Here is a 25,393-nt window from a genome sequence, read left to right as displayed (position 1 = left end):
GATTGGTCGTGGCTTTTTTGATGCGACCAATCAGCGACTTGGATTTCCTTGACAGACAGACCAATGAATATCCGTGACAGAAAGAAGGACAGACAGAAAGATGGAAGTGACCCTTAGACAATTATATAGTAGATTTTTGCACTGAAAAACGGCACTAGGCTGAGCCAGTGCCTGATACATGCTGCCTGTGGATTGGGCAGCATGTATCTGCTGTTAAGTTCTTTTTAATCATAGGTAAATTGTGTAAAATAGGCCTAAGTGCTTGTGGAGCTCTTAGGAGGCTCTGTCAGGTTCTATATGCTTTGGAAATAACCTACTATAGAATCAATGTGTCTTGGGAGAGAATACCTCTGTACAAATAAAGATGGAACATGCCAAAATATGACAGACATAAACTATATACAGTATAACTTTATTGAATATGAAACATAACAAGGTACAAGGCCTTATGGATTTCATTGTAAGTGCTATTACAGCCCTATTGGCTTATGCACACGCTGAACACAAGCCACAAAGTCTTTATGGCTCCAGCATGGAGACGCTGTTGACTTCCAGTTCCAGTTAACTTTAATGATATATTGATATATGCATGATATAATATGCTTTGCCATAGTAAAAAATATTCTCATAGTTTAGGTTGCGATTAAAAATTTTTACATCTTCTGTCTGGTATCCTATATTTTCATAAGCTTGGTAAAAATTATTGCAAAAGTTCTGGTTTCCTTCATTATCTGCTAATGAAAAGAAAATAGAAAATAATTTATAGAGGGTAAGTATGGCTGATTAAATAAGGGACTATAAGCTTGGAAGAACATGTCTTTCTGTTTCTCTAAAACTATACTGGATACTTACTAAACACGGCATCGTGTTGTACCATTAAAATGATCATAGGGGTTTTCTTGACTAAGTATGGTCAAACAAGTCCAGCAAAAGTTCTTCTTACACCCAGTACAGGTCATTCTGTTGCAGCCATCAATTTTCTGTTAAAAAACAAAAAAGAACAATACATCTTCAATTGATCTTCTAAAGGGTAAAATATATGGTTTAACAGATAACATTATTATAGTTCAAAACTCAAATTGCAATAGATTTCCTGAATTAAGGGGTCCCAGCTAGGGTTGAGCGAAACGGGTCGAACATTTTCAAAAGTCGCCGACTTTTGGCTAAGTCGGGGTTTCATGAAACCCGATCCGACCCCTGTGCGGGGTCGGCCATGCGGTACGCGACTTTCGCGCCAAAGTCGCGTTTCAATGACGCGAAAAGCGCCATTTCTCAGCCAATGAAGGTAAACGCAGAGTGTGGGCAGCGTGATGACATAGGTCCTGGTCCCCACCATCTTAGAGAAGGGCATTGCAGTGATTGGCTTGCTGTCTGCGACGTCACAGGGGCTATAAAGAGGCGTTCCCGCCGACCGCCATCTTACTGCTGCTGATCTGAGCTTAGGGAGAGGTTGCTGCCGCTTTGTCAGAAGCAGGGATAGCGTTAGGCAGGGTCCATTAACCACAAAACCGCTTGTGCTGCAGCGATTTGCACTGTCCAACACCACCCTCGGTGTGCAGGGACAGTGGAAGTTTTTTTTTTTTTTTTTTTCCCCTCAGCGCTGTAGCTCATTGGGCTGCCCTAGAAGGCTCCCTGATAGCTGCATTGCTGTGTGTACGCCGCTGTGCAAACCAACTGCTTTTTTCAAAGCACAAATCCTCTTGTTCCTTCCTTTCTGCACAGCTATCTTTTTTGTTTGTCCACACTTTTTATTTCATTTGTGCATCAGTCCACTCCTTATTGCTGCCTGCCATACCTGGCTGAGATTACTGCAGGCAGGGAGATAGTAGCTGCCTGCCATACCTGGCTGAGATTACTGCAGGCAGGGAGATAGTAATTGTAGGACATTCCCTGTTTTTTTTTTTTTTTTTTTTTTTTGGTGGGAGATTAAGATTGGCAATTTGGCATTTCTGCTAGAGTGCCATCCCTGTGTGTGCCATCTCTCTCACATAGTGGGCCATAGAAAGCCTTTTCATTTTTCTGTATTTTTTTTTGTGGGGTGTATAAATTCTCCCTGATAAAAATACAGTGGGAGATTAATATTGGCCTTTGGGCTTGTGTGCCAGTCCTGAGTGTGCCATCTCTCTCACAAATAGTGGGCCATAGAAAGCCTATTTTATTTTTTTTTGGGTTTTATAAATTCTCCCTGAAAAAAAGGGAGATTAATATTGGCCTCTGGGCTTGTGTGCCAGTCCTGAGCGTGCCATCTGTGCCAGCCCTGAGCGTGCCATCTCTCTCACAAATAGTGGGCCATAGAAAGCCTATTTAATTTTTTTTTTGGTTTTATAAATTCTCCCTGAAAAAAAGGGAGATTAATATTGGCCTCTGGGCTTGTGTGCCAGTTGTGAGCGTGCCATCTGTGCCAGTCCTGAGCGTGCCATCTCTCTCACAAATAGTGGGCCATAGAAAGCCTATTTAATTTTTTTTTTTGTTTTATAAATTTTCCCTGAAAAAAGGGAGATTAATATTGGCCTCTGGGCTTGTGTGCCAGTTGTGAGCGTGCCATCTGTGCCAGTCCTGAGCGTGCCATCTCTCTCACAAATAGTGGGCCATAGAAAGCCTATTTAATTTTTTTTTTGGTTTTATAAATTTTCCCTGAAAAAAGGGAGATTAATATTGGCCTCTGGGCTTGTGTGCCAGTTGTGAGCGTGGCATCTGTGCCAGTCCTGAGCGTGCCATCTCTCTCACAAATAGTGGGCCATAGAAAGCCTATTTAAATATTTTTTTGGTTTTATAAATTCTCCCAGAAAAAAAGGGAGATTAATATTGGCCTCTGGGCTTCTGTGCCAGTCCTGAGCGTGCCATCTGTGCCAGTCCTGAGCGTCCCATCTCTCTCACAAATAGTGGGCCATAGAAAGCCAATTTTTTTTTTTTGGGGGGTTTTAGAAATTCTCCCTGGAAAAAAAAAGGGAGATTAATATTGCCCTTTGGGCTTGTGTGCCAGTACTAAGCGTTCCATCTCTCTCTCTCTCTCAGTCAGTGGGCCATAGAACGCCTATTTTTGGTTTTATTTGTTTTCTAAATTCTCCCTGAAAAAATCATTTTATTTTATTTGGTTTCTAAATTCTTCCTGATAAAATCATATTTTTTTTATTATTTTTTTTTCTAAAGTCTCCCTGAAAAAAAAAAAAAAAAAAAAAAAACAGTGGGAGATTAATATTGGCCTTTCTGCTTGTGTGCCAGTCTTGACTCCTGGGTGCGTCATCTCTCAGTCAGTGGGCCATAGAACGCCTATTTTTGGTTTTATTTGTTTTATAAATTCTCCCTGAAAAAATCATTTTATTTTATTTGGTTTCTAAATTCTTCCTGATAAAATCATATTTTTTTTATTATTTTTTTTTCTAAAGTCTCCCTGAAAAAAAAAAAAAAAAAAAAAAAAAACAGTGGGAGATTAATATTGGCCTTTCTGCTTGTGTGCCAGTCTTGACTCCTGGGTGCGTCATCTCTCAGTCAGTGGGCCATAGAACGCCTATTTTTGGTTTTATTTGTTTTATAAATTCTCCCTGAAAAAATCATTTTATTTTATTTGGTTTCTAAATTCTTCCTGATAAAATCATATTTTTTTTATTATTTTTTTTTCTAAAGTCTCCCTGAAAAAAAAAAAAAAAAAACAACCAAAAAAAACAGTGGGAGATTAATATTGGCCTTTCTGCTTGTGTGCCAGTCTTGACTCCTGGGTGTGCCATCTCTCTCTCTCTCTCTCTCTCTCTCTCTCTCTCCAATTGTGGTCCATAGAAAGCCTATATTTTTTTTCCTTGATTTGGGTTCCAAAATCTACCAGAGAAAATAACTCCATCAATCATTGGTAGAAAAATATTGGCCTCTGGGCTTGTGTGCCACTCCTGATTCCTGTGTGCGTCATCTCTCAGTCAGTGGGCCATAGAACGCCTATTTTTGTTTTTATTTGTTTTATAAATTCTCCCTGAAAAAATCATTTTATTTTATTTGGTTTCTAAATTCTTCCTGATAAAATCATATTTTTTTTATTATTTTTTTTTCTAAAGTCTCCCTGAAAAAAAAAAAAAAAAAAAAAAAACAGTGGGAGATTAATATTGGCCTTTCTGCTTGTGTGCCAGTCTTGACTCCTGGGTGTGCCATCTCTCTCTCTCTCTCTCTCAGTCAGTGGGCCATAGAACGCCTATTTTTGGTTTTATTTGTTTTCTAAATTCTCCCTGAAAAAATCATTTTATTTTATTTGGTTTCTAAATTCTTCCTGATAAAATCATATTTTTTTTATTATTTTTTTTTCTAAAGTCTCCCTGAAAAAAAAAAAAAAAAAAAAAAAAACAGTGGGAGATTAATATTGGCCTTTCTGCTTGTGTGCCAGTCTTGACTCCTGGGTGCGTCATCTCTCAGTCAGTGGGCCATAGAACGCCTATTTTTGGTTTTATTTGTTTTATAAATTCTCCCTGAAAAAATCATTTTATTTTATTTGGTTTCTAAATTCTTCCTGATAAAATCATATTTTTTTTATTATTTTTTTTTCTAAAGTCTCCCTGAAAAAAAAAAAAAAAAAAAAAAAAACAGTGGGAGATTAATATTGGCCTTTCTGCTTGTGTGCCAGTCTTGACTCCTGGGTGCGTCATCTCTCAGTCAGTGGGCCATAGAACGCCTATTTTTGGTTTTATTTGTTTTATAAATTCTCCCTGAAAAAATCATTTTATTTTATTTGGTTTCTAAATTCTTCCTGATAAAATCATATTTTTTTTATTATTTTTTTTTCTAAAGTCTCCCTGAAAAAAAAAAAAAAAAAAAAAAAAACAGTGGGAGATTAATATTGGCCTTTCTGCTTGTGTGCCAGTCTTGACTCCTGGGTGTGCCATCTCTCTCTCTCTCTCTCTCAGTCAGTGGGCCATAGAACGCCTATTTTTGGTTTTATTTGTTTTCTAAATTCTCCCTGAAAAAATCATTTTATTTTATTTGGTTTCTAAATTCTTCCTGATAAAATCATATTTTTTTTATTATTTTTTTTTCTAAAGTCTCCCTGAAAAAAAAAAAAAAAAAAAAAAAAACAGTGGGAGATTAATATTGGCCTTTCTGCTTGTGTGCCAGTCTTGACTCCTGGGTGCGTCATCTCTCAGTCAGTGGGCCATAGAACGCCTATTTTTGGTTTTATTTGTTTTATAAATTCTCCCTGAAAAAATCATTTTATTTTATTTGGTTTCTAAATTCTTCCTGATAAAATCATATTTTTTTTATTATTTTTTTTTCTAAAGTCTCCCTGAAAAAAAAAAAAAAAAAAAAAAAAACAGTGGGAGATTAATATTGGCCTTTCTGCTTGTGTGCCAGTCTTGACTCCTGGGTGCGTCATCTCTCAGTCAGTGGGCCATAGAACGCCTATTTTTGGTTTTATTTGTTTTATAAATTCTCCCTGAAAAAATCATTTTATTTTATTTGGTTTCTAAATTCTTCCTGATAAAATCATATTTTTTTTATTATTTTTTTTTCTAAAGTCTCCCTGAAAAAAAAAAAAAAAAAACAACCAAAAAAAACAGTGGGAGATTAATATTGGCCTTTCTGCTTGTGTGCCAGTCTTGACTCCTGGGTGTGCCATCTCTCTCTCTCTCTCTCTCTCTCTCTCTCTCCAATTGTGGTCCATAGAAAGCCTATATTTTTTTTCCTTGATTTGGGTTCCAAAATCTACCAGAGAAAATAACTCCATCAATCATTGGTAGAAAAATATTGGCCTCTGGGCTTGTGTGCCACTCCTGATTCCTGTGTGCGTCATCTCTCAGTCAGTGGGCCATAGAACGCCTATTTTTGTTTTTATTTGTTTTATAAATTCTCCCTGAAAAAATCATTTTATTTTATTTGGTTTCTAAATTCTTCCTGATAAAATCATATTTTTTTTATTATTTTTTTTTCTAAAGTCTCCCTGAAAAAAAAAAAAAAAAAAAAAAAAACAGTGGGAGATTAATATTGGCCTTTCTGCTTGTGTGCCAGTCTTGACTCCTGGGTGTGCCATCTCTCTCTCTCTCTCTCTCTCTCTCTCCAATTGTGGTCCATAGAAAGCCTATATTTTTTTTCCTTGATTTGGGTTCCAAAATCTACCAGAGAAAATAACTCCATCAATCATTGGTAGAAAAATATTGGCCTCTGGGCTTGTGTGCCACTCCTGATTCCTGTGTGCGTCATCTCTCAGTCAGTGGGCCATAGAACGCCTATTTTTGTTTTTATTTGATTTATAAATTCTCCCTGAAAAAATCATTTTATTTTATTTGGTTTCTAAATTCTTCCTGATAAAATCATATTTTTTTTATTATTTTTTTTTCTAAAGTCTCCCTGAAAAAAAAAAAAAAAAAACAACCAAAAAAAACAGTGGGAGATTAATATTGGCCTTTCTGCTTGTGTGCCAGTCTTGACTCCTGGGTGTGCCATCTCTCTCTCTCTCTCTCTCTCTCTCTCTCCAATTGTGGTCCATAGAAAGCCTATATTTTTTTCCCTTGATTTGGGTTCCAAAATCTACCAGAGAAAATAACTCCATCAATCATTGGTAGAAAAATATTGGCCTCTGGGCTTGTGTGCCACTCCTGATTCCTGTGTGCGTCATCTCTCACTCAGTGGCCCATAGAAAGCATATAGTTTGTTACATTTGTTTTCTAAATTCTCCCTGCAAAAATCAATTTTTTTTTTTTGGGGGGGTTTCTAAAGTGTTCCTGAAAAAAATAAAAATAAAAAAAAAATAATAGTGTGACATTAATATTAACATTTGTGCTTCAGTGACAGTCCTGCGTGTGGGGCATCTCTCTAATTTGCAGCCACCAAAAAAAGAGTGTGTAACATTGGGCCTGATTTTCGCTGTGGTCTCACCAACCTGTAAAGGGGTAGCTAAATCATACTGAAGTTATAGCTCACCGTGTAAGTTGTGTGACTGCAACAAATAACGTTAGTTTGGTTACGTTTTTAAAACAATGAGGAAGTCTAGTGGAAGAGGTCGTGGCCGGGGGCGTTCATTGTCAGCTGGTAATGAGGGTAGTGGTAGTGGTGGAGCATCAGGTGGTCGTGGGGAAAAAAATATTGCACCTAAGTCTGGAGCTGTGGAGCCAGGTTCGTCGTCCGGCTACACAAGGCCTCGAACGCTCCCTTTTCTGGGATTAGGAAAACCGCTTTTAAAGCCGGAGCAGCAAGAGCAAGTTTTGGCTTATCTTGCTGACTCAGCCTCTAGCTCTTTTGCCTCCTCTCGTGAAACTGGTAAAAGTAAAAGCAGCGCGTCGTTAGTGGATGTTCACGGTCAGGGACAAGTCACTTCCTTGTCCTCTTCAGCAAAAACAACAACAGAGAAGAATGCAGCAGGCGACACAACGGGTTACTCCATGGAGCTCTTTACACATACCGTCCCTGGCTTAGAAAGTGAAGCAGTTAACAGTCCATGCCCATTACAAATTGAATCTGACATGGAGTGCACTGACGCACAGCCACAGCCAGACTACTATGCTGGTCCTTTGACTCAGACCACAACATTGCCCTCGCAGGGTGCTGATCAAGAATCAGACCCTGATGAGACTATGTTGCCCCATCACGAACGCTATACCACCGAACGACACGGTGACACAGACGAAGTTGCGCAGGAGGTACAAGAAGAGTTATTAGATGACCCAGTTCTTGACCCCGATTGGCAGCCATTGGGGGAACAGGGTGCAGGCGGCAGCAGTTCTGAAGCAGAGGAGGAGGAGGGGCCGCAGCAGGCATCAACATCGCCACAGGTTCCATCTGCCGGGCCCGTATCTTGCCCAAAACGCGTGGCAAAGCCAAAACCTGGTGGAGGACAGCGTGGCCATCCGGTTAAAGCTCAGTCTGCAATGCCTGAAAAGGTATCCGATGCTAGAAAGAGTGCAGTCTGGCATTTTTTTAAACAACATCCAATTGATCAGCGCAAAGTCATCTGTCAAAAATGTTCTACTTCCTTAAGCAGAGGTCAGAATCTGAAAAGTCTCAATACTAGTTGCATGCATAGACATTTAACCACCATGCATTTGAAAGCTTGGACTAACTACCAAACGTCCCTTAAGGTTGTTGCACCCTCGGCCAATGAAGCTAGTCATCAACGCAACATCCCTTCCGGCAGTGTAGGACCACCATTTAGCGCACCACCTGCTGTATCTGTGCAGGTATCTTTGCCAGGCCAAAGCAGTCAGGGTCAGGGAATCACCAGTTTCGTAGTAGGAAACACTGCATCTAGGGCACCGGCGGCAACAATACCATCTCCCACCGTCTCTCAGTCTGCCATGTCCACCGGCACCCCCGCTAGTTCCACGATCTCCATCTCTCCAGTCCAGCTCACCCTACATGAGACTATGGTTAGAAAAAGGAAATACTTAGCCTCGCATCCGCGTACACAGGGTTTGAACGCCCACATAGCTAGACTAATCTCGTTAGAGATGATGCCCTACCGGTTAGTTGAAAGCGAAGCTTTCAAAGACCTGATGGACTACGCTGTGCCACGCTACGAGCTACCCAGTCGACACTTTTTTTCCAGAAAAGCCATCCCAGCCCTCCACCAGCATGTTAAAGAGCGCATCGTCCATGCACTCAGGCAATCTGTGAGCACAAAGGTGCACCTGACAACAGATGCATGGACCAGTAGGCATGGCCAGGGACGTTACGTGTCCATCACGGCACACTGGGTAAATGTGGTGGATTCAGGGTCCACAGGGGACAGCAAGTTTGGGACAGTTCTGCCTAGCCCACGGTCTAGTAAACAGTTGTCTGTAGCCGTTCGCACCCCCTCCTCCTCCTCCTCGTCCTCCTGCAGAAGCAAGAGCTCGTCCACAGACCGCAGTCGCACAAACACTCCATCCGCACCTGCCACTGTTGCACACCAGGTCTCCCATTATGGGGCAGCTACTGGCATACGTCAGCAGGCTGTATTGGCTATGAAGTGTTTGGGCGACAATAGACACACCGCGGAAGTTCTGTCCGAGTTCTTGCAGCAAGAAACGCAGTCGTGGCTGGGCACTGTAGATCTTGAGGCAGGCAAGGTAGTGAGTGATAACGGAAGGAATTTCATGGCTGCCATCTCCCTTTCCCAACTGAAACACATTCCTTGCCTGGCTCACACCTTAAACCTGGTGGTGCAGTGCTTCCTGAAAAGTTATCCGGGGTTATCCGACCTGCTCCTCAAAGTGCGTGGACTTTGCGCACATATCCGCCGTTCGCCTGTACACTCCAGCCGTATGCAGACCTATCAGCGTTCTTTGAACCTTCCCCAGCATCGCCTAATCATAGACGTTGCAACAAGGTGGAACTCAACACTGCACATGCTTCAGAGACTGTGCGAACAGAGGCGGGCTGTTATGTTTTTGTGGGAGGATACACATACACGGGCAGGCAGTAGGATGGCAGACATGGAGTTGTCAGGTGTGCAGTGGTCGAAGATTCAAGACATGTGTCAAGTCCTTCAGTGTTTTGAGGAATGCACACGGCTGGTTAGTGCAGACAACGCCATAATAAGCATGAGCATCCCCCTAATGCGTCTGCTGATGCAAAGTTTGACGCACATAAAGGATCAGGCGTCTGCACCAGAGGAAGAGGAAAGCCTTGATGACAGTCAGCGATTGTCTGGTCAGGGCAGTGTACATGACGAGGTACCGGGCGAAGAGGAGGTGGAGGATGAGGAGGATGATGGGGATGAGTATATTTTTAATGAGGAAGCTTTCCCGGGGGCACGGGAAATTGGTGGCGTGGCAAGGCCGGGTTCTGGTTTTTTGAGGGACACAAGTGACGTAGATTTGCCTGCAACTGCCCCTCAACCAAGCACAACCGCAGATTTGACAACGGGAACTTTGGCCCACATGGCGGATTATGCCTTGCGTATCCTCAAAAGGGACACACGCATTACAAAAATGATGAACGATGACGATTACTGGTTGGCCTGCCTCCTTGATCCTCGCTATAAAGGCAAATTGCAAAATATTATGCCACATGAGAACTTGGAACTAATATTAGCAACAAAACAATCAACTCTTGTTGACCGTTTGCTTCTGGCATTCCCTGCACACAGCGCCCGTGATCGTTCTCACACGAGCTCCAGGGGCCAGCAGACCAGAGGTGTTAGAGGGGCAGAAATCAGAAGTGGCGTTGGCCAGAGGGGTTTTCTGACCAGGTTGTGGAGTGATTTTTCTATGACCGCAGACAGGACAGGTACTGCAGCATCAATTCAAAGTGACAGGAGACAACATTTGTCCAGTATGGTTACAAACTATTTTTCATCCCTTATCGACGTTCTCCCTCAACCGTCATTCCCATTTGATTACTGGGCATCCAAATTAGACACCTGGCCAGAATTGGCAGAATATGCATTGCAGGAGCTTGCTTGCCCGGCAGCTAGTGTCCTATCAGAAAGAGTATTCAGTGCTGCAGGTTCAATACTAACAGAAAAAAGGACTCGTCTGGCTACCCAAAATGTAGATGATCTAACCTTCATTAAAATGAACCACAACTGGATTTCAAAATCTTTTGCCCCACCCTGCCCGGCTGACACCTAGCTTTCCTATGAAAAGGTCTTGCCTGTGGACTATTCTGAATGACTTTTCCAATCTCGTAATTTTCTTCACCTGATTGTCCAGCATACGACATGTTTCCACCTCACGAAATGGCCAAACTCCCCACACGGGGCCGTGCTATCGCCACTTTGCGCTTGGACCCTTGAGAGTGCTGTTTGTCTGAAGAGGTGGGTGTGGCCGCTTTTGGTCGACGGCACTGCCACTGGGTCCCTCATAGTACAATAAAGTGTCTCTGGCGGTGGTGGTGCGCACCCAACGTCAGACACACCGTTGTAATATGAGGGGCCCTGTGCCTGTACCGCCGGCCACAAGACAGTTCCCCCCCCCAGCTCAAACAGTGCTCTACCACTAGCAAAATTATCTCTCACAGCTTCACCAATGTGTAGTCTAGGCGCTGACATCCTTCAATGCCTGGCACTGACAATACCATTGTTTTGACATTTTTGTTATGTTAGGCCTTCGAAGCCTGTCTGCGGTCCCTTCTTTCTACAACTACTACACTGACCAGGCCACTGCTGGCCGTGTTACCCTGGAACCAATTTAAAAGTGCCTACAGTCAGCCCAATTTTGTTATGTTAGGCCTTCGAAGACTGTCTGCCGTCACTCCTTCCACTAGACTTCCACTGACCATACACTGCTGCCCATGTACCCCTGGAACCAATTTAAAGTGCCTACAGCCAGCCCAATTTTGTTATGTTAGGCCTTGGAAGCCTGTCTGCGGTCACTCCTTCCACTAGACTTCCACTGACCAGACCACTGCTGCCCGTGTACCCCTGGAACCAATTTAAAAGTGCCTACAGCCAGCCCAAGTTTGTTATGTTAGGCCTTCGAAGCCTGTCTGCGGTCACTCCTTCCACTAGACTTCCACTGACCAGACCACTGCTGCCCGTGTACCCCTGGAACCAATTTAAAAGTGCCTACAGCCAGCCCAAGTTTGTTATGTTAGGCCTTGGAAGCCTGTCTGCGGTCACTCCTTCCACTAGACTTCCACTGACCAGACCACTGCTGCCCGTGTACCCCTGGAACCAATTTAAAAGTGCCTACAGCCAGCCCAAGTTTGTTATGTTAGGCCTTGGAAGCCTGTCTGCGGTCACTCCTTCCACTAGACTTCCACTGACCAGACCACTGCTGCCCGTGTACCCCTGGAACCAATTTAAAAGTGCCTACAGCCAGCCCAAGTTTGTTATGTTAGGCCTTCGAAGCCTGTCTGCGGTCACTCCTTCCACTAGACTTCCACTGACCAGACCACTGCTGCCCGTGTACCCCTGGAACCAATTTAAAAGTGCCTACAGCCAGCCCAAGTTTGTTATGTTAGGCCTTGGAAGCCTGTCTGCGGTCACTCCTTCCACTAGACTTCCACTGACCAGACCACTGCTGCCCGTGTACCCCTGGAACCAATTTAAAAGTGCCTACAGCCAGCCCTATGTTATTATGTTAGGCCTTCGAAGCCTGTCTGCGGTCACTCCTTCCACTAGACTTCCACTGACCAGACCACTGCTGCCCGTGTACCCCTGGAACCAATTTAAAAGTGCCTACAGCCAGCCCAAGTTTGTTATGTTAGGCCTTGGAAGCCTGTCTGCGGTCACTCCTTCCACTAGACTTCCACTGACCATACACTGCTGCCCATGTACCCCTGGAACCAATTTAAAAGTGCCTACAGCCATGTGTTATTATTTTAGGCCTTCGATGCCTGTCTGCGGTCACTCCTTCCACTAGGCCTCCACTGACCACACCACTGCTGCCCGTGTACCCCTGGAACCAATTTAAAATTGCCTACAGCCATGTGTGATTATTTTAGGCCTTCGATGCCTGTCTGCGGTCACTCCTTCCACTAGGCCTCCACTGACCACACCACTGCTGCCCGTGTACCCCTGGAACCAATTTAAAATTGCCTACAGCCATGTTTTATTATTTTAGGCCTTCGATGCCTGTCTGCGGTCACTCCTTCCACTAGGCCTCCACTGACCACACCACTGCTGCCCGTGTACCCCTGGAACCAATTTAAAATTGCCTACAGCCAGCCCAATTTTTTTATTTTAGGCCTTCGATGCCTGTCTGCGGTCCATTCTTTCAACTACTACTACACTGACCAGGGCACTGCTGCCCGTGTACCCCTGGAACCAATTTAAAATTGCCTACAGCCATGTTTTATTATTTTAGGCCTTCGATGCCTGTCTGCGGTCACTCCTTCCACTAGGCCTCCACTGACCACACCACTGCTGCCCGTGTACCCCTGGAACCAATTTAAAATTGCCTACAGCCAGCCCAATTTTTTTATTTTAGGCCTTCGATGCCTGTCTGCGGTCCATTCTTTCAACTACTACTACACTGACCAGGGCACTGCTGCCCGTGTACCCCTGGAACCAATTTAAAATTGCCTACAGCCATGTGTTATTATTTTAGGCCTTCGATGCCTGTCTGCGGTCACTCCTTCCACTAGGCCTCCACTGACCACACCACTGCTGCCCGTGTACCCCTGGAACCAATTTAAAATTGCCTACAGCCATGTTTTATTATTTTAGGCCTTCGATGCCTGTCTGCGGTCACTCCTTCCACTAGGCCTCCACTGACCACACCACTGCTGCCCGTGTACCCCTGGAACCAATTTAAAATTGCCTACAGCCAGCCCAATTTTTTTATTTTAGGCCTTCGATGCCTGTCTGCGGTCCATTCTTTCAACTACTACTACACTGACCAGGGCACTGCTGCCCGTGTACCCCTGGAACCAATTTAAAATTGCCTACAGCCATGTTTTATTATTTTAGGCCTTCGATGCCTGTCTGCGGTCACTCCTTCCACTAGGCCTCCACTGACCACACCACTGCTGCCCGTGTACCCCTGGAACCAATTTAAAATTGCCTACAGCCAGCCCAATTTTTTTATTTTAGGCCTTCGATGCCTGTCTGCGGTCCATTCTTTCAACTACTACTACACTGACCAGGGCACTGCTGCCCGTGTACCCCTGGAACCAATTTAAAATTGCCTACAGCCATGTGTTATTATTTTAGGCCTTCGATGCCTGTCTGCGGTCACTCCTTCCACTAGGCCTCCACTGACCACACCACTGCTGCCCGTGTACCCCTGGAACCAATTTAAAATTGCCTACAGCCATGTGTTATTATTTTCGGCCTTCGATGCCTGTCTGCGGTCACTCCTTCCACTAGGCCTCCACTGACCACACCACTGCTGCCCGTGTACCCCTGGAACCAATTTAAAATTGCCTACAGCCAGCCCAATTTTTTTATTTTAGGCCTTCGATGCCTGTCTGCGGTCACTCCTTCCACTAGGCCTCCACTGACCACACCACTGCTGCCCGTGTACCCCTGGAACCAATTTAAAATTGCCTACAGCCATGTGTTATTATTTTCGGCCTTCGATGCCTGTCTGCGGTCACTCCTTCCACTAGGCCTCCACTGACCACACCACTGCTGCCCGTGTACCCCTGGAACCAATTTAAAATTGCCTACAGCCAGCCCAATTTTTTTATTTTAGGCCTTCGATGCCTGTCTGCGGTCCATTCTTTCAACTACTACTACACTGACCAGGGCACTGCTGCCCGTGTACCCCTGGAACCAATTTAAAATTGCCTACAGCCATGTGTTATTATTTTAGGCCTTCGATGCCTGTCTGTGGTCACTCCTTCCACTAGGCCTCCACTGACCTGTCTACTGCGGCCCGTGTACCCCTTGAACCAACCTAATAAAATATTTAAAAAATTAATTTGATTATAAAAAATAAGATCGTGTTGAGATCTCAAATGCAGACATTTTAACAATCAAAACAAACACACAACAAATATCTGGAACTGTACTACAAAGGTCCAACAGCTACAATTTCTTTCTCCTGCAAGAAGTTAACTGAAAGTTTTTTGGAGTTGTTAACACAGATATGGCATCCACCGAGTGTTGTCCTGTCGCGTCTCCTTTAAATTATTTCCAATAAGATGTTAAACTATTAATTTAATAAAATCAATAATTAAAAAAATAATTGAGTAAGTCAAAAGCACATTGCAAATAAACATTAATTACAAATCAAGAAGCATGGCGCGTCCGAGGGTGAGTAGATACCGAATAAGAATATAATCACCCTCGGACGCGCAATGCTTATTTACAACAGCCTTCCTTCCTAAGAATCAGCCCTTCCGTGGTGTAGAGAGAGGTTGTGTTACACTCCAAGGTGTTCCCCAGGTTGCCTTTCCTGAGCTTCGATCTTCCGGCTCTCGTTTAGTAGCTGTTGGAAACTACGCTGCATTAGGCCTACTAATTGTGTATGGGGTGTAGAGACAGGTTGTGTTACACTCCAAGGTTTTCACCAGGTTGCCTTTCCTGAGCTTCGATCTTCATGCTCTCGTTTAGTAGGTGTCGGAAAGTAGGCTGCATTAGGCCTACAAATTGGGTATGGGGTGGAGAGAGATGGTGTGTTACACTCCAAGGTGTTCCCCAGGTTTCCTTGCCATTGCTTCGGTCTTCCGACTCTCGTTTAGTAGTTGTAGAAAAGTACACAGCATTAGGCCTACAAAATGGGTATGGGGTGGAGAGAGATGGTGTGTTACACTCCAAGGTGTTCCCCAGGTTGCCTTTCCTGAGCTTCGATCTTCATGCTCTCGTTTAGTAGGTGTCGGAAAGTAGGCTGCATTAGGCCTAAAAAATGGGGAATGGGGTGGAGAGAGATGGTGTGTTACACTCCAAGGTGTTCCCCAGGTTTCCTTGCCATTGCTTCGGTCTTCCGACTCTCGTTTAGTAGTTGTAGAAAAGTACACTGCATTAGGCCTAAAAAATGGGTATGGGGTGGAGAGAGATGGTGTGTTACACTCCAAGGTGTTCCCCAGGTTGCCTTTCCTGAGCTTCGATCTTCATGCTCTCGTTTAGTAGGTGTCGGAAAGTAGGCTGCATTAGGCCTACAAATTGGGTATGGGGTGGAGAGAGATGGTGTGTTACACTCCAAGGTGTTCCCCAGGTTTCCTTGCCATTGCTTCGGTCTTCCGACTCTCGTTTAGTAGTTGTAGAAAAGTACACAGCATTAGGCCTACAAAATGGGTATGGGGTGGAGAGAGATGGTGTGTTACACTCCAAGGTGTTCCCCAGGTTGCCTTTCCTGAGCTTCTATCTTCAGGCTCTCATTAAATTGTGGTTAAATGGAACAACTGCATTTGGCGTACTAGTTGGTTTGGGGCCTACTATCGGTGTCTGCCACTCCTTGCTGTTCTCCTGGTTTCCTGTCCTGAAATACCATTTTCAGCCTCTCGTTAAGTAGTTGTTAATGTTAGACTGCATTTGGCCTACTAGTTGGGTTGGGGCCTACTATCGGTGTCTGCCACTCCTTGCTGTTCTCCTCCACTGAACAAAGCTGTGCCGCCTGTTTACTACGGTTGCCAATTTTGAACTGCATTTCGACTACTTACTGATTTGGCCCTACTCTCTGTGTCAGCCTCTCATTCCAGTTGTCCTCCACTGCAATGCCCCCTGGTTATTCCTGTGTTACCAATTTTGAACTGCATTTAGCCAACTTTATTCTTTGGGTCTATATCTGTGTTTCCTCCTCATCCTGCCCATTGCCCAGCCAGTGATAGATGAGTCTGCTGGTACATTGACCCATAACGCAACATTCCCCGTGCACGCTACACAACAACATTGTGACCCTGCTGAAAGTCAGGTTGCTCTTCCCGCATACCATACCACCTTACACGGGGACAAAGAGGAAGGTGCAGATGAAAGTGCAGGTTCCTTCATCAGGTGGGGGGAGGAATACTAGTTGGCGACGTCACTGGCACAGGGCCTCTCATAGTACGCAAAAGTGTTGCTGCCGGTGGGAGGCGCCCCCGCCGTGCAAACACACCGCTGTACTTTGAGGGGCCCTGTGCCAGTGCCAATGCCAACGAGTGGGCCCCCCCTGCTTGCTCAGGTTCACAGCACTTGCAAAGTTGAAATACTTACCTCTCCCTGCTCCACTGCCGTGACGTGGTCCAGATTTCCTGGGCCCACTAATTACTTGAACCAGCCCTACCCCCCACAACTTTAGCCAAATGACCCCCAATTTCAAATGCCTTCCAATTATTATAAGGTAAATTACGCTTGACAAGCTTCATTAAGAAGAATGGATGGTTTTGACATTAAAATGGGCACTCTAGGTGTTTTCCTGGCCCCCACTCACTGCCGACTATGCTGCCCCATTGACTTGCATTGGGTTTCGTGTTTCGGTCGATCCCGACTTTACGTCATAATCGGCCGATTTCACTCGACCCGACTTTGGACATAGTCGGGTTTCGCAAAACCCGGCTCGACTCTAAAAAGGTCAAGGTCGCTCAACTCTAGTCCCAGCAGACCTTATGGCCACTAAATTTATTATATTCAGCATCACACAGAGATTATAGTCCAGCAATTCGGGACAGCATAGTGGGTACTCATGGTCAGGGGTGAACCTAGCCACACTGCTGCCTGAGGCGAACTTCAAAATGGTGCCCCCCAAATACATATACAGCCCCTCTATAGGGCTCCCATCTTATATACAGTCCCCCCATACATTACATGAGTGATAACTATTGTACATTCTACAATAGGTCATAAATCAGACAGTATAGTCCTCCATACAGTATTCTGGGCACCACATAGTGCTCCATACAGAATAATGAGCCCCATATATTGCTCCATACAGTATAATGAGCCCCATAAATTGCTCCATACAGTATTATGGGCACCGCATAGTCCTCCATACAGTATTGTGGGCACCGCATAGTGCTCTATACAGAATAACATGCCCCATATATTGCTCCATACAGTATAATGAGCCCCATATATTGCTCCACACAGTATTTTGGGTACCATATAGTGCTACATACAGAATAATGAGCCCCATATATTGCTCCATACAGAATAATGAGCCCCATATATTGCTCCATACAGAATAATAAGCCACATATATTGCTCCATACAGTATTATGGGCACATAGCGCTCTATACAGAATAATATGCCCCATATATTGCTCCATACAGAATAATGATTCCCATATATTGCTCCATGCAGTATAATGTACCCCATATAATACTCCATACAGTATAATGAGCCCTATACCTGTCTATACATCATCACCAGCCCCAGCCCACTGAGCCCAGCACCAGCTATATATACATCAGCCCAGCCACAGCCAGCCCCTGTATATACATCAGCCCAAGCCCCCAGCACCTGTATATACATCAGACCAGCCAGCCCTCAGCCCCTGTATATACATCAGCCCAAGCCCCCAGCACCCGTATATACATCAGACCAGCCATCCCCAGCCCCTGTATATACATCAGACCTGCCAGCCCCTGTATATACATCAGCCCAGCTACAGCCAGCCCCCAGCACGTGACCTGTATATACATCAGCCCAGCCAGCCCCAACCCCTGTATATAAATCAGCCCAGCCACAGCCAGCCCCTGTATATACATCAGCCCAGCCACAGCCAGCCCCCAGCACATGACCTGTATATAAATCAGCCCAGCCAGCTCCCAGTCCCTGTATATACAGCAGCCCAGTCCCAGGCCCTAGCTCAGCACCTGTAGCGATTGCCTCAGGAGCGCACGGGTACTAGGAGCTCCTCCGGATGCCTGAGACCTGATCCTGTTACGTTCAGTGGAGCGCTGCAGCCAGGGGCGGGAGATGGGGAGAGCAGAGCACTCTCTCCGCCTATAAAGAACGTCCTGATGTTCAACATCAGGCATTACTAACCCCTCTGTGCAGGGCACATGGGCCACTGACAAACTTATGTGCGCACCTGTAAAGCCGCAGTGCCCGAAGATTTAAATGGCCGGCGGCAGGAAAAACAGGTGGCCAGGCCTCATCATGATAGGTGTGCGGCATGCCCCTGCTTCTAGGGGGGGGCAGCAGCCCTCCCCTCGCCCCACAGTGGGTACGTCTATGTTCCAAGCAGCTTTAGATGTGAATGGAGGAGAAAACCTCCTGAAATTCCCAAGTTCTGCCTCCACCCAGACTACTGCTCTCTGTGCAAAATGGCGCAATGTTGCACCAACGTCCAAACTGCGCCGTTCTTTCTTGATGACTGGTCCCGGTGGCTCTGCCACCCACCTTTTGCCCTTCACAGAAGACATTTTCTCTGCTGGTGTGACCTAGATGCTGTGTGTGAAGGGGGCTGGCGACTTCGGATAGTGGCCCTTTCTCCACCACTGCCTATTACAGAGAAGGGGGCTGGCTACCATTGAAGTGAGTGGGGATCTGACTCCTATCACCATCACGGCCCGTGCATGCACAGAGAAGGGGCCTGGCTTGGGTACTGAAATGCGCGGTCAGCCAGCCCCACATTGCTCTGGTCTCCTGATGGTAGAACGCTGCCTCCTGTGTCGGCACAAGCCTTTGGTTGAGCTGCCGGGTGGAGATTGGTGAAGAATATCAGTTGAATTGTATTTCTAACACAAAGAGCGCAAAGACCCCGCAGTCCTCGGTCCTGGATGTGAGCATACAGGCTGCAATTCGCAGTGACGTGTCTGTGTTCTGGATTGCAGCTCTCTGCTGACATCTGCTTTCTCCCATTACTGGACCCGCAGCAAAATCCGCAGCGTGTGCACATACCCTTATAGCGGACACTAACCTGCAGGGGCAGAGCTCAGATCAAAGAGAGCATGTTGTATTTGTCATATATCTGAGCGCTGCGCTATTACATCTTGTATCTCAGCGCTGCACTGTGTACGGTGTATACATCGTGTATCTCATCTCTGTACTATATAGTCCTGTATCTTAACTCTGCGCTGTATCCGTCGTGTAACTCAGCGCTGCGCTGTGTACGGTGTATACGTCGTGCATCTCCGCTCTGTACTGTATAGTCCTGTATCTCAGCTGTGTGCTGTATTCGTCGTGTATCTCAGCGCAGCGCTGTGTACAGTATATACAGTGCCTACAAGTAGTATTCAACCCCCTGCAGATTTAGCAGGTTTACACATTTGGAATTAACTTGGCATTGTGACATTTGGACTGTAGATCAGCCTGGAAGTGTGAAATGCACTGCAACAAAAAAGAATGTTATTTCTTTGTTTATTTTTTTTTTTTAAATTGTGAAAAGTCTTTTCAGAGGGTCATTTATTATTCAACCCCTCAACCCACCAGAATTCTGTTTGGTTCCCCTAAAGTATTAAGAAGTAGTTCAGGCACAAAGAACAATGAGCTTCACATGTTTGGATTAATTATCTCTTTTTCCAGTCTTTTCTGACTATTTAAGACCCTCCCCAAACTTGTGAACAGCACTCATACATGGTCAACATGGGAAAGACAAAGGAGAATTCCAAGGCCATCAGAGACAAGATCGTGGAGGGTCACAAGGCTGGCAAGGGGTACAAAACCCTTTCCAAGGAGTTGGGCCTACCTGTCTCCACTGTTGGAAGCATCATCCGGAAGTGGAAGGCTTATGGAACTACTGTTAGTCTTCCACGGCCTGGACAGCCTTTGAAAGTTTCCTCCCGTGCCGAGGCCAGGCTTGTCCGAAGAGTCAAGGCTAACCCAAGGACAACAAGGAAGGAGCTCCGGGAAGATCTCGTGGCAGTGGGGACATTGGTTTCAGTCAATACCATAAGTAACGTACTCCACCGCAATGGTCTCCGTTCCAGACGAGCCCGTAAGGTACCTTTACTTTCAAAGGGTCATGTCAAGGCTCGTCTACAGTTTGCTCATGATCACTTGGAGGACTCTGAGACTGACTGGTTCAAGGTTCTCTGGTCTGATGAGACTAAGATCGAGATCTTTGGTGCCAACCACACACGTGACGTTTGGAGACTGGATGGCACTGCATACGACCCCAAGAATACCATCCCTACAGTCAAGCATGGTGGTGGCAGCATCATGCTGTGGGGCTGTTTCTCAGCCAAGGGGCCTGGCCATCTGGTCCGCATCCATGGGAAGATGGATAGCACGGCCTACCTGGAGATTTTGGCCAAGAACCTCCGCTCCTCGATCAAGGATCTTAAGATGGGTCGTCATTTCATCTTCCAACAAGACAACGACCCAAAGCACACAGCCAAGAAAACCAAGGCCTGGTTCAAGAGGCAAAAAATCAAGGTGTTGCAGTGGCCTAGTCAGTCTCCTGACCTTAACCCAATTGAAAACTTGTGGTAGGAGCTCAAGATTAAAGTCCACATGAGACACCCAAAGAACCTAGATAACTTGGAGAAGATCTGCATGGAGGAGTGGGCCAAGATAACTCCAGAGACCTGTGCCGGCCTGATCAGGTCTTATAAAAGACGATTATTAGCTGTAATTGCAAACAAAGGTTATTCCACAAAGTATTAAACCTAGGGGTTGAATAATAATTGACCCACACTTTTATGTTTAAAATTTATAAAAATTTAACTGAGCAACAAAACTTTTTGGTTTGTAAGATTTACGCATCTGTTAATAAATCCTGCTCTTGTTTGAAGTTTGAAGGCTCTAACTTATTTGCATCTTATTAAGGCTACGTTCACATTAGCGTTTCCCGACGCAGCGTCGGGAAACGCTGCAGCGACGCATGCGTCATGCGCCCCTATATTTAACATGGGGGACGCATGGACATGCGTTGTGCTGCGTTGTGCGACGCATGCGTTTTTTTTGCCGCAAGCGTCGGGCGCAGAAAATGCAACAAGTTGCATTTTTCTTGCGTCCAAATTTCGGCAAAAAACGACGCATGCGTCGCAAAACGCAGCGTTTTTGCATGCGTTTTGGTGCGTTTTTATTTGCGTTGTGAACGTAGCCTAAACCTGCTAAATCTGCAGGGGGTTGAATACTACTTGTAGGCACTGTAAATCGTGTATCTCAGCTCTGCACCATATCCGTCATGTATCTCAGCACTGCGCTTTATCCATTGTGTATCTCTCAGCTCTGTTATATGTACGGTGTATATATTGGGTATCTCAAATCTGTGCTGTATCCATCGTGTCTCTCAGCTCTGCGCTGTGTCCGGTGTATACATTGTATATGTTGTGTATCTCAGCTCTGTACTATATAGTCCTGTATCTTAACTCTGCGCTGTATCCGTCGTGTATCTCAGAGACGCATTGTGTACGGTGTATACATCGTGTATATCAGCACAGCACTGTGTACAGTGTATACATCGTGTATCTCAGTTCTGCACCGTATCTGTCGTGTAACTCAGCCCTGCGCTGTGTACGGTGTATACGTTGTGTATCTCCGCTCTGTACTGTATAGTCCTGTATCTCAGCTGTGCGCTGTATCTGTCGTGTATCTCAGTGCAGTTCTGTGTTCAGTATATACATCGTGTATCTCAGCTCTGCGCCGTATCCATCATGTATCTCAGCACTGCGTTGTATCCATCATGTATCTCAGTTCTGCGCTGTATCCGTCGTGTATCTCAGCTCTGCGATGTGTATATATCTCGTGTGGTGGGACCTGCGGGGTCTCTTATCTCCATGTAAGGACTGCAGCGGAATGAGAAGAATATCACCTAAGACGAGTCCATGATGAGGGAGGCAGTTTGGTGGAGTGGGGGGGAGGGAAGTGGCCATATAGTGCTCAGATAACAGGACTTCAAAGGCAGAGTCTGCACACACACAGACACACAACACAGCCCTGCAGACCCCCCAGTGAGTGACAGAGCCCTGCAGCAGGCAGTGCCTGGGCGGGAGATCATGTTTACTCACTCTACTGCTCTGTGAGTGTCGGCCAGCACCGTTACAGTCACCTTCCGGTCCGGACAAACTCTGTTCGGGGATGACATTAGGTTGTGGGTTGTGAGGAGGGGCACGCGCACCGCACTAGTTACACTCTGTCAGCAAATGTCAGGGATTATGGAGAGTTGGCACCACGTGTTCTGACCATCGCTCATCCGCCCCCTGTCTTTCAGGGATGACTGGTGCCTGAGGCAAAGGGCTCAACTTGCCTCATGATAGCGGCACCCCTGTGTTATGACCTGGTGGTTAAGAGGCCACACTGATATGACCTGGTGGCTAAAACGCAACATGGAGTGAGCTCTGAGAAGGTGGTATCTCTACTCACCGCAGTCCCTAATCCTAACATAACACTAGAAATAGCCGTGGGATGTTCCTGACTCTCCCTAGACACCTCTTCACAGCCTAAGAAATAACTACCCCTAAAGAAGGAAATAGAAAGCTATCTTGCCTCAGAGAAAACCCCCAAAAGGAAAGATAGCCCCCCACAAATATTGACTGTGAATGGAGAGGGAAAAGACGTACACAGAAATGAAATCAGAATTCAGCAAAGGAGGCCAATACTAAACTAGATAGACAGAGAGAAAAGGATACTGTGCGGTCAGTATAAAAACTACAAAATCCACGCAGAGTTTACAAAAATGAACTCCACACCGACTCACGGTGTGGAGGGGCAAATCTGCTTTCCCAGAGCTTCCAGCTAGCCAGAAACACACATAGTGACAAGCTGGACAAAAAGAGACATATTTGCAAAGCAATAGAGTCCAAACAAATGGACAAACAAAAACTAGCAAAAACTTATCTTTTGCAGACAAGGACTGGCCATATGAGAATTCCAAGGAGAGAACCAAATCCAACCAAGAACATTGACAGCAGGCATGGACTAAAGCCTAGAGCAGGTTTAAATAACAAACCCAGGCAAGGCGATTAGTGAAGGCAGCTGCTACAGCTACCTAAAGGAGCAGCAGTTCCACTCGAAACCACCAGAGGGAGCCCAAGGGCAGAACTCACAAAAATACCATTAGCTACCACAGGAGGGAGCTCCAGAACGGAATTCACAACAGTACCCCCCCTTGAGGAGGGGTCACCGAACCCTCAACAGAGCTCCCAGGCCGATCAGGATGAGCCAAATGGAAAGCACGAACCAAATCGGCAGCATGAACATCGGAGGCAACAACCCAAGAATTATCCTCCTGGCCATAACCCTTCCACTTGACCAGATACTGAAGCTTCCGCCTCGAAAAACGAGAATCCAATATCTTCTCCACCACATATTTCAATTCCCCCTCAACCAACACTGGAGCAGGAGGATCAACGGAGGGAACCATAGGTACCACATATCTCCGCAACAAGGATCTATGGAACACATTATGAATGGAAAAGGAAGCTGGAAGGGCCAAACGAAAAGACACTGGATTGATAATTTCAGAAATCTTATAGGGCCCAATAAAGCGAGGCTTGGACTTAGGGGAAGAAACCTTCATAGGAACATGACGAGAAGACAACCAGACCAAATCACCAACACGAAGCCGAGGACCAACACACCGACGACGGTTAGCAAAACTTTGAGCCCTTTCTTGAGACAACGTCAAATTGTCCACCACATGAGTCCAAATTTGCTGCAACCTGTCCACCACGGAATCCACACCAGGACAGTCAGACGGCTCAAGCTGCCCTGAAGAAAAACGAGGATGAAAACCAAAGTTACAAAAGAAAGGCAAAACCAAGGTAGCAGAACTAGCCCGATTATTAAGGGCAAATTCGGCCAACGGCAAAAAGGTCACCCAATCATCCTGATCAGCAGACACGAAGCATCTCAAATAGGTTTCCAAGGTCTCATTGGTTCGCTCCGTTTGGCCATTTGTCTGAGGATGGAATGCTGAAGAAAAAGACAAATCAATGCCCATTCTAGCACAAAAGGACCGCCAAAACCTAGAAACGAACTGGGAACCTCTGTCAGACACAATTTTCTCCGGAATACCATGCAAACAAACCACATGCTGAAAAAATAATGGAACCAAATCAGAGGAGGAAGGCAACTTAGGCAACGGTACCAAATGGACCAGCTTAGAAAACCGGTCACAAACCACCCAGATGACAGACATCTTCTGAGAGACAGGAAGATCAGAAATAAAATCCATGGAAATATGCGTCCAGGGCCTCTCAGGAATAGGCAAAAGCAACCCGCTGGCACGGGAACAGCAAGGCTTAGCCTGAGCACAGATCCCACAGGACTGCACAAACGAACGCACATCCCGCGACAAGGAAGGCCACCAAAAGGACCTAGCCACCAAATCTCTGGTACCGAAAATCCCAGGGTGACCAGCCAACACCGAACAATGAACCTCAGAAATTACCCTACTAGTCCATCTATCAGGAACAAACAATTTCTCCACAGGACAGCGGTCAGGTTTATCAGCCTGAAACTCCTGAAGTACCCGCCGCAAATCAGGGGAGATGGCAGAAAGAATCACCCCCTCCTTGAGGATCCCAGGCGGCTCAAGAACTCCCGGAGAATCAGGCAAAAACTCCTAGAAAGGGCAAAATCAAAACGTGAGAAAAACAGAGACCACCGAGCCTGTCTAGGATTCAACCGCTTAGCAGACTCGAGGTAAATCAGATTCTTGTGATCAGTCAAGACCACCACGCGATGCTTGGCTCCCTCAAGCCAATGTTGCCACTCCTCAAATGCCCACTTCATAGCCAACAACTCCCGATTGCCGACATCATAATTACGCTCAGCAGGCGAAAACTTTCTGGAGAAGAAAGCACACGGTTTCATCAAAGAGCCATCAGAATTTCTCTGAGACAAAACGGCCCCTGCCCCAATCTCAGAAGCATCAACCTCAACCTGAAAAGGGAGAGAAACATCTGGCTGACGCAACACAGGGGCAGAAGTAAAACGACGTTTAAGCTCCTGAAAGGCCTCAACAGCTGCAGAGGACCAATTCACCACATCAGCGCCCTTCCTCGTCAAATCGGTCAGAGGCTTCACCACACTAGAAAAATTAGCAATAAAGCGGCGATAAAAATTGGCAAAGCCCAAAAATTTCTGAAGGCTCTTTACAGATGTAGGTTGAGTCCAATCATGAATGGCCTGGACTTTAACAGGGTCCACTTCAATAGCCGAGGGGGAAAAAATGAAACCCAAAAAAGAAACCTTCTGAACTCCAAAGAGGCACTTAGACCCCTTCACAAACAACGCAT

The 25,393-nt window shown here is 45.7% G+C and overlaps 1 protein-coding gene across 2 annotated transcripts in view; it reads right to left on the bottom strand.

Moving 5' to 3' along the window:
- Positions 1-396: 396 nt before the first annotated feature.
- LOC138675635 (E3 ubiquitin-protein ligase RNF14-like) overlaps positions 397-25,393 on the bottom strand; it is an 80,158-nt gene continuing 55,161 nt past the window's right edge. The window contains exons 7-8 of one of the 2 annotated variants that reach the window (XM_069764039.1): positions 853-980; positions 397-734 (exon numbers count right to left, since the gene is read on the bottom strand). In XM_069764039.1, the coding sequence (XP_069620140.1) occupies positions 728-734; positions 853-980 (135 nt within the window). In that variant the 3' untranslated portion in view covers positions 397-727. The remainder of the gene's footprint in view (positions 735-852; positions 981-25,393) is intronic. The other variant, XM_069764040.1, reaches the window with a different exon arrangement.

This window comes from Ranitomeya imitator, chromosome 4 (genome assembly GCF_032444005.1).
Source record: "Ranitomeya imitator isolate aRanImi1 chromosome 4, aRanImi1.pri, whole genome shotgun sequence".
NCBI classification, from domain to species: Eukaryota; Metazoa; Chordata; class Amphibia; order Anura; family Dendrobatidae; genus Ranitomeya; species Ranitomeya imitator.
Note: the sequence above shows the minus strand (reverse complement) of the source record. Positions and strands in the feature narration are given on the sequence as shown.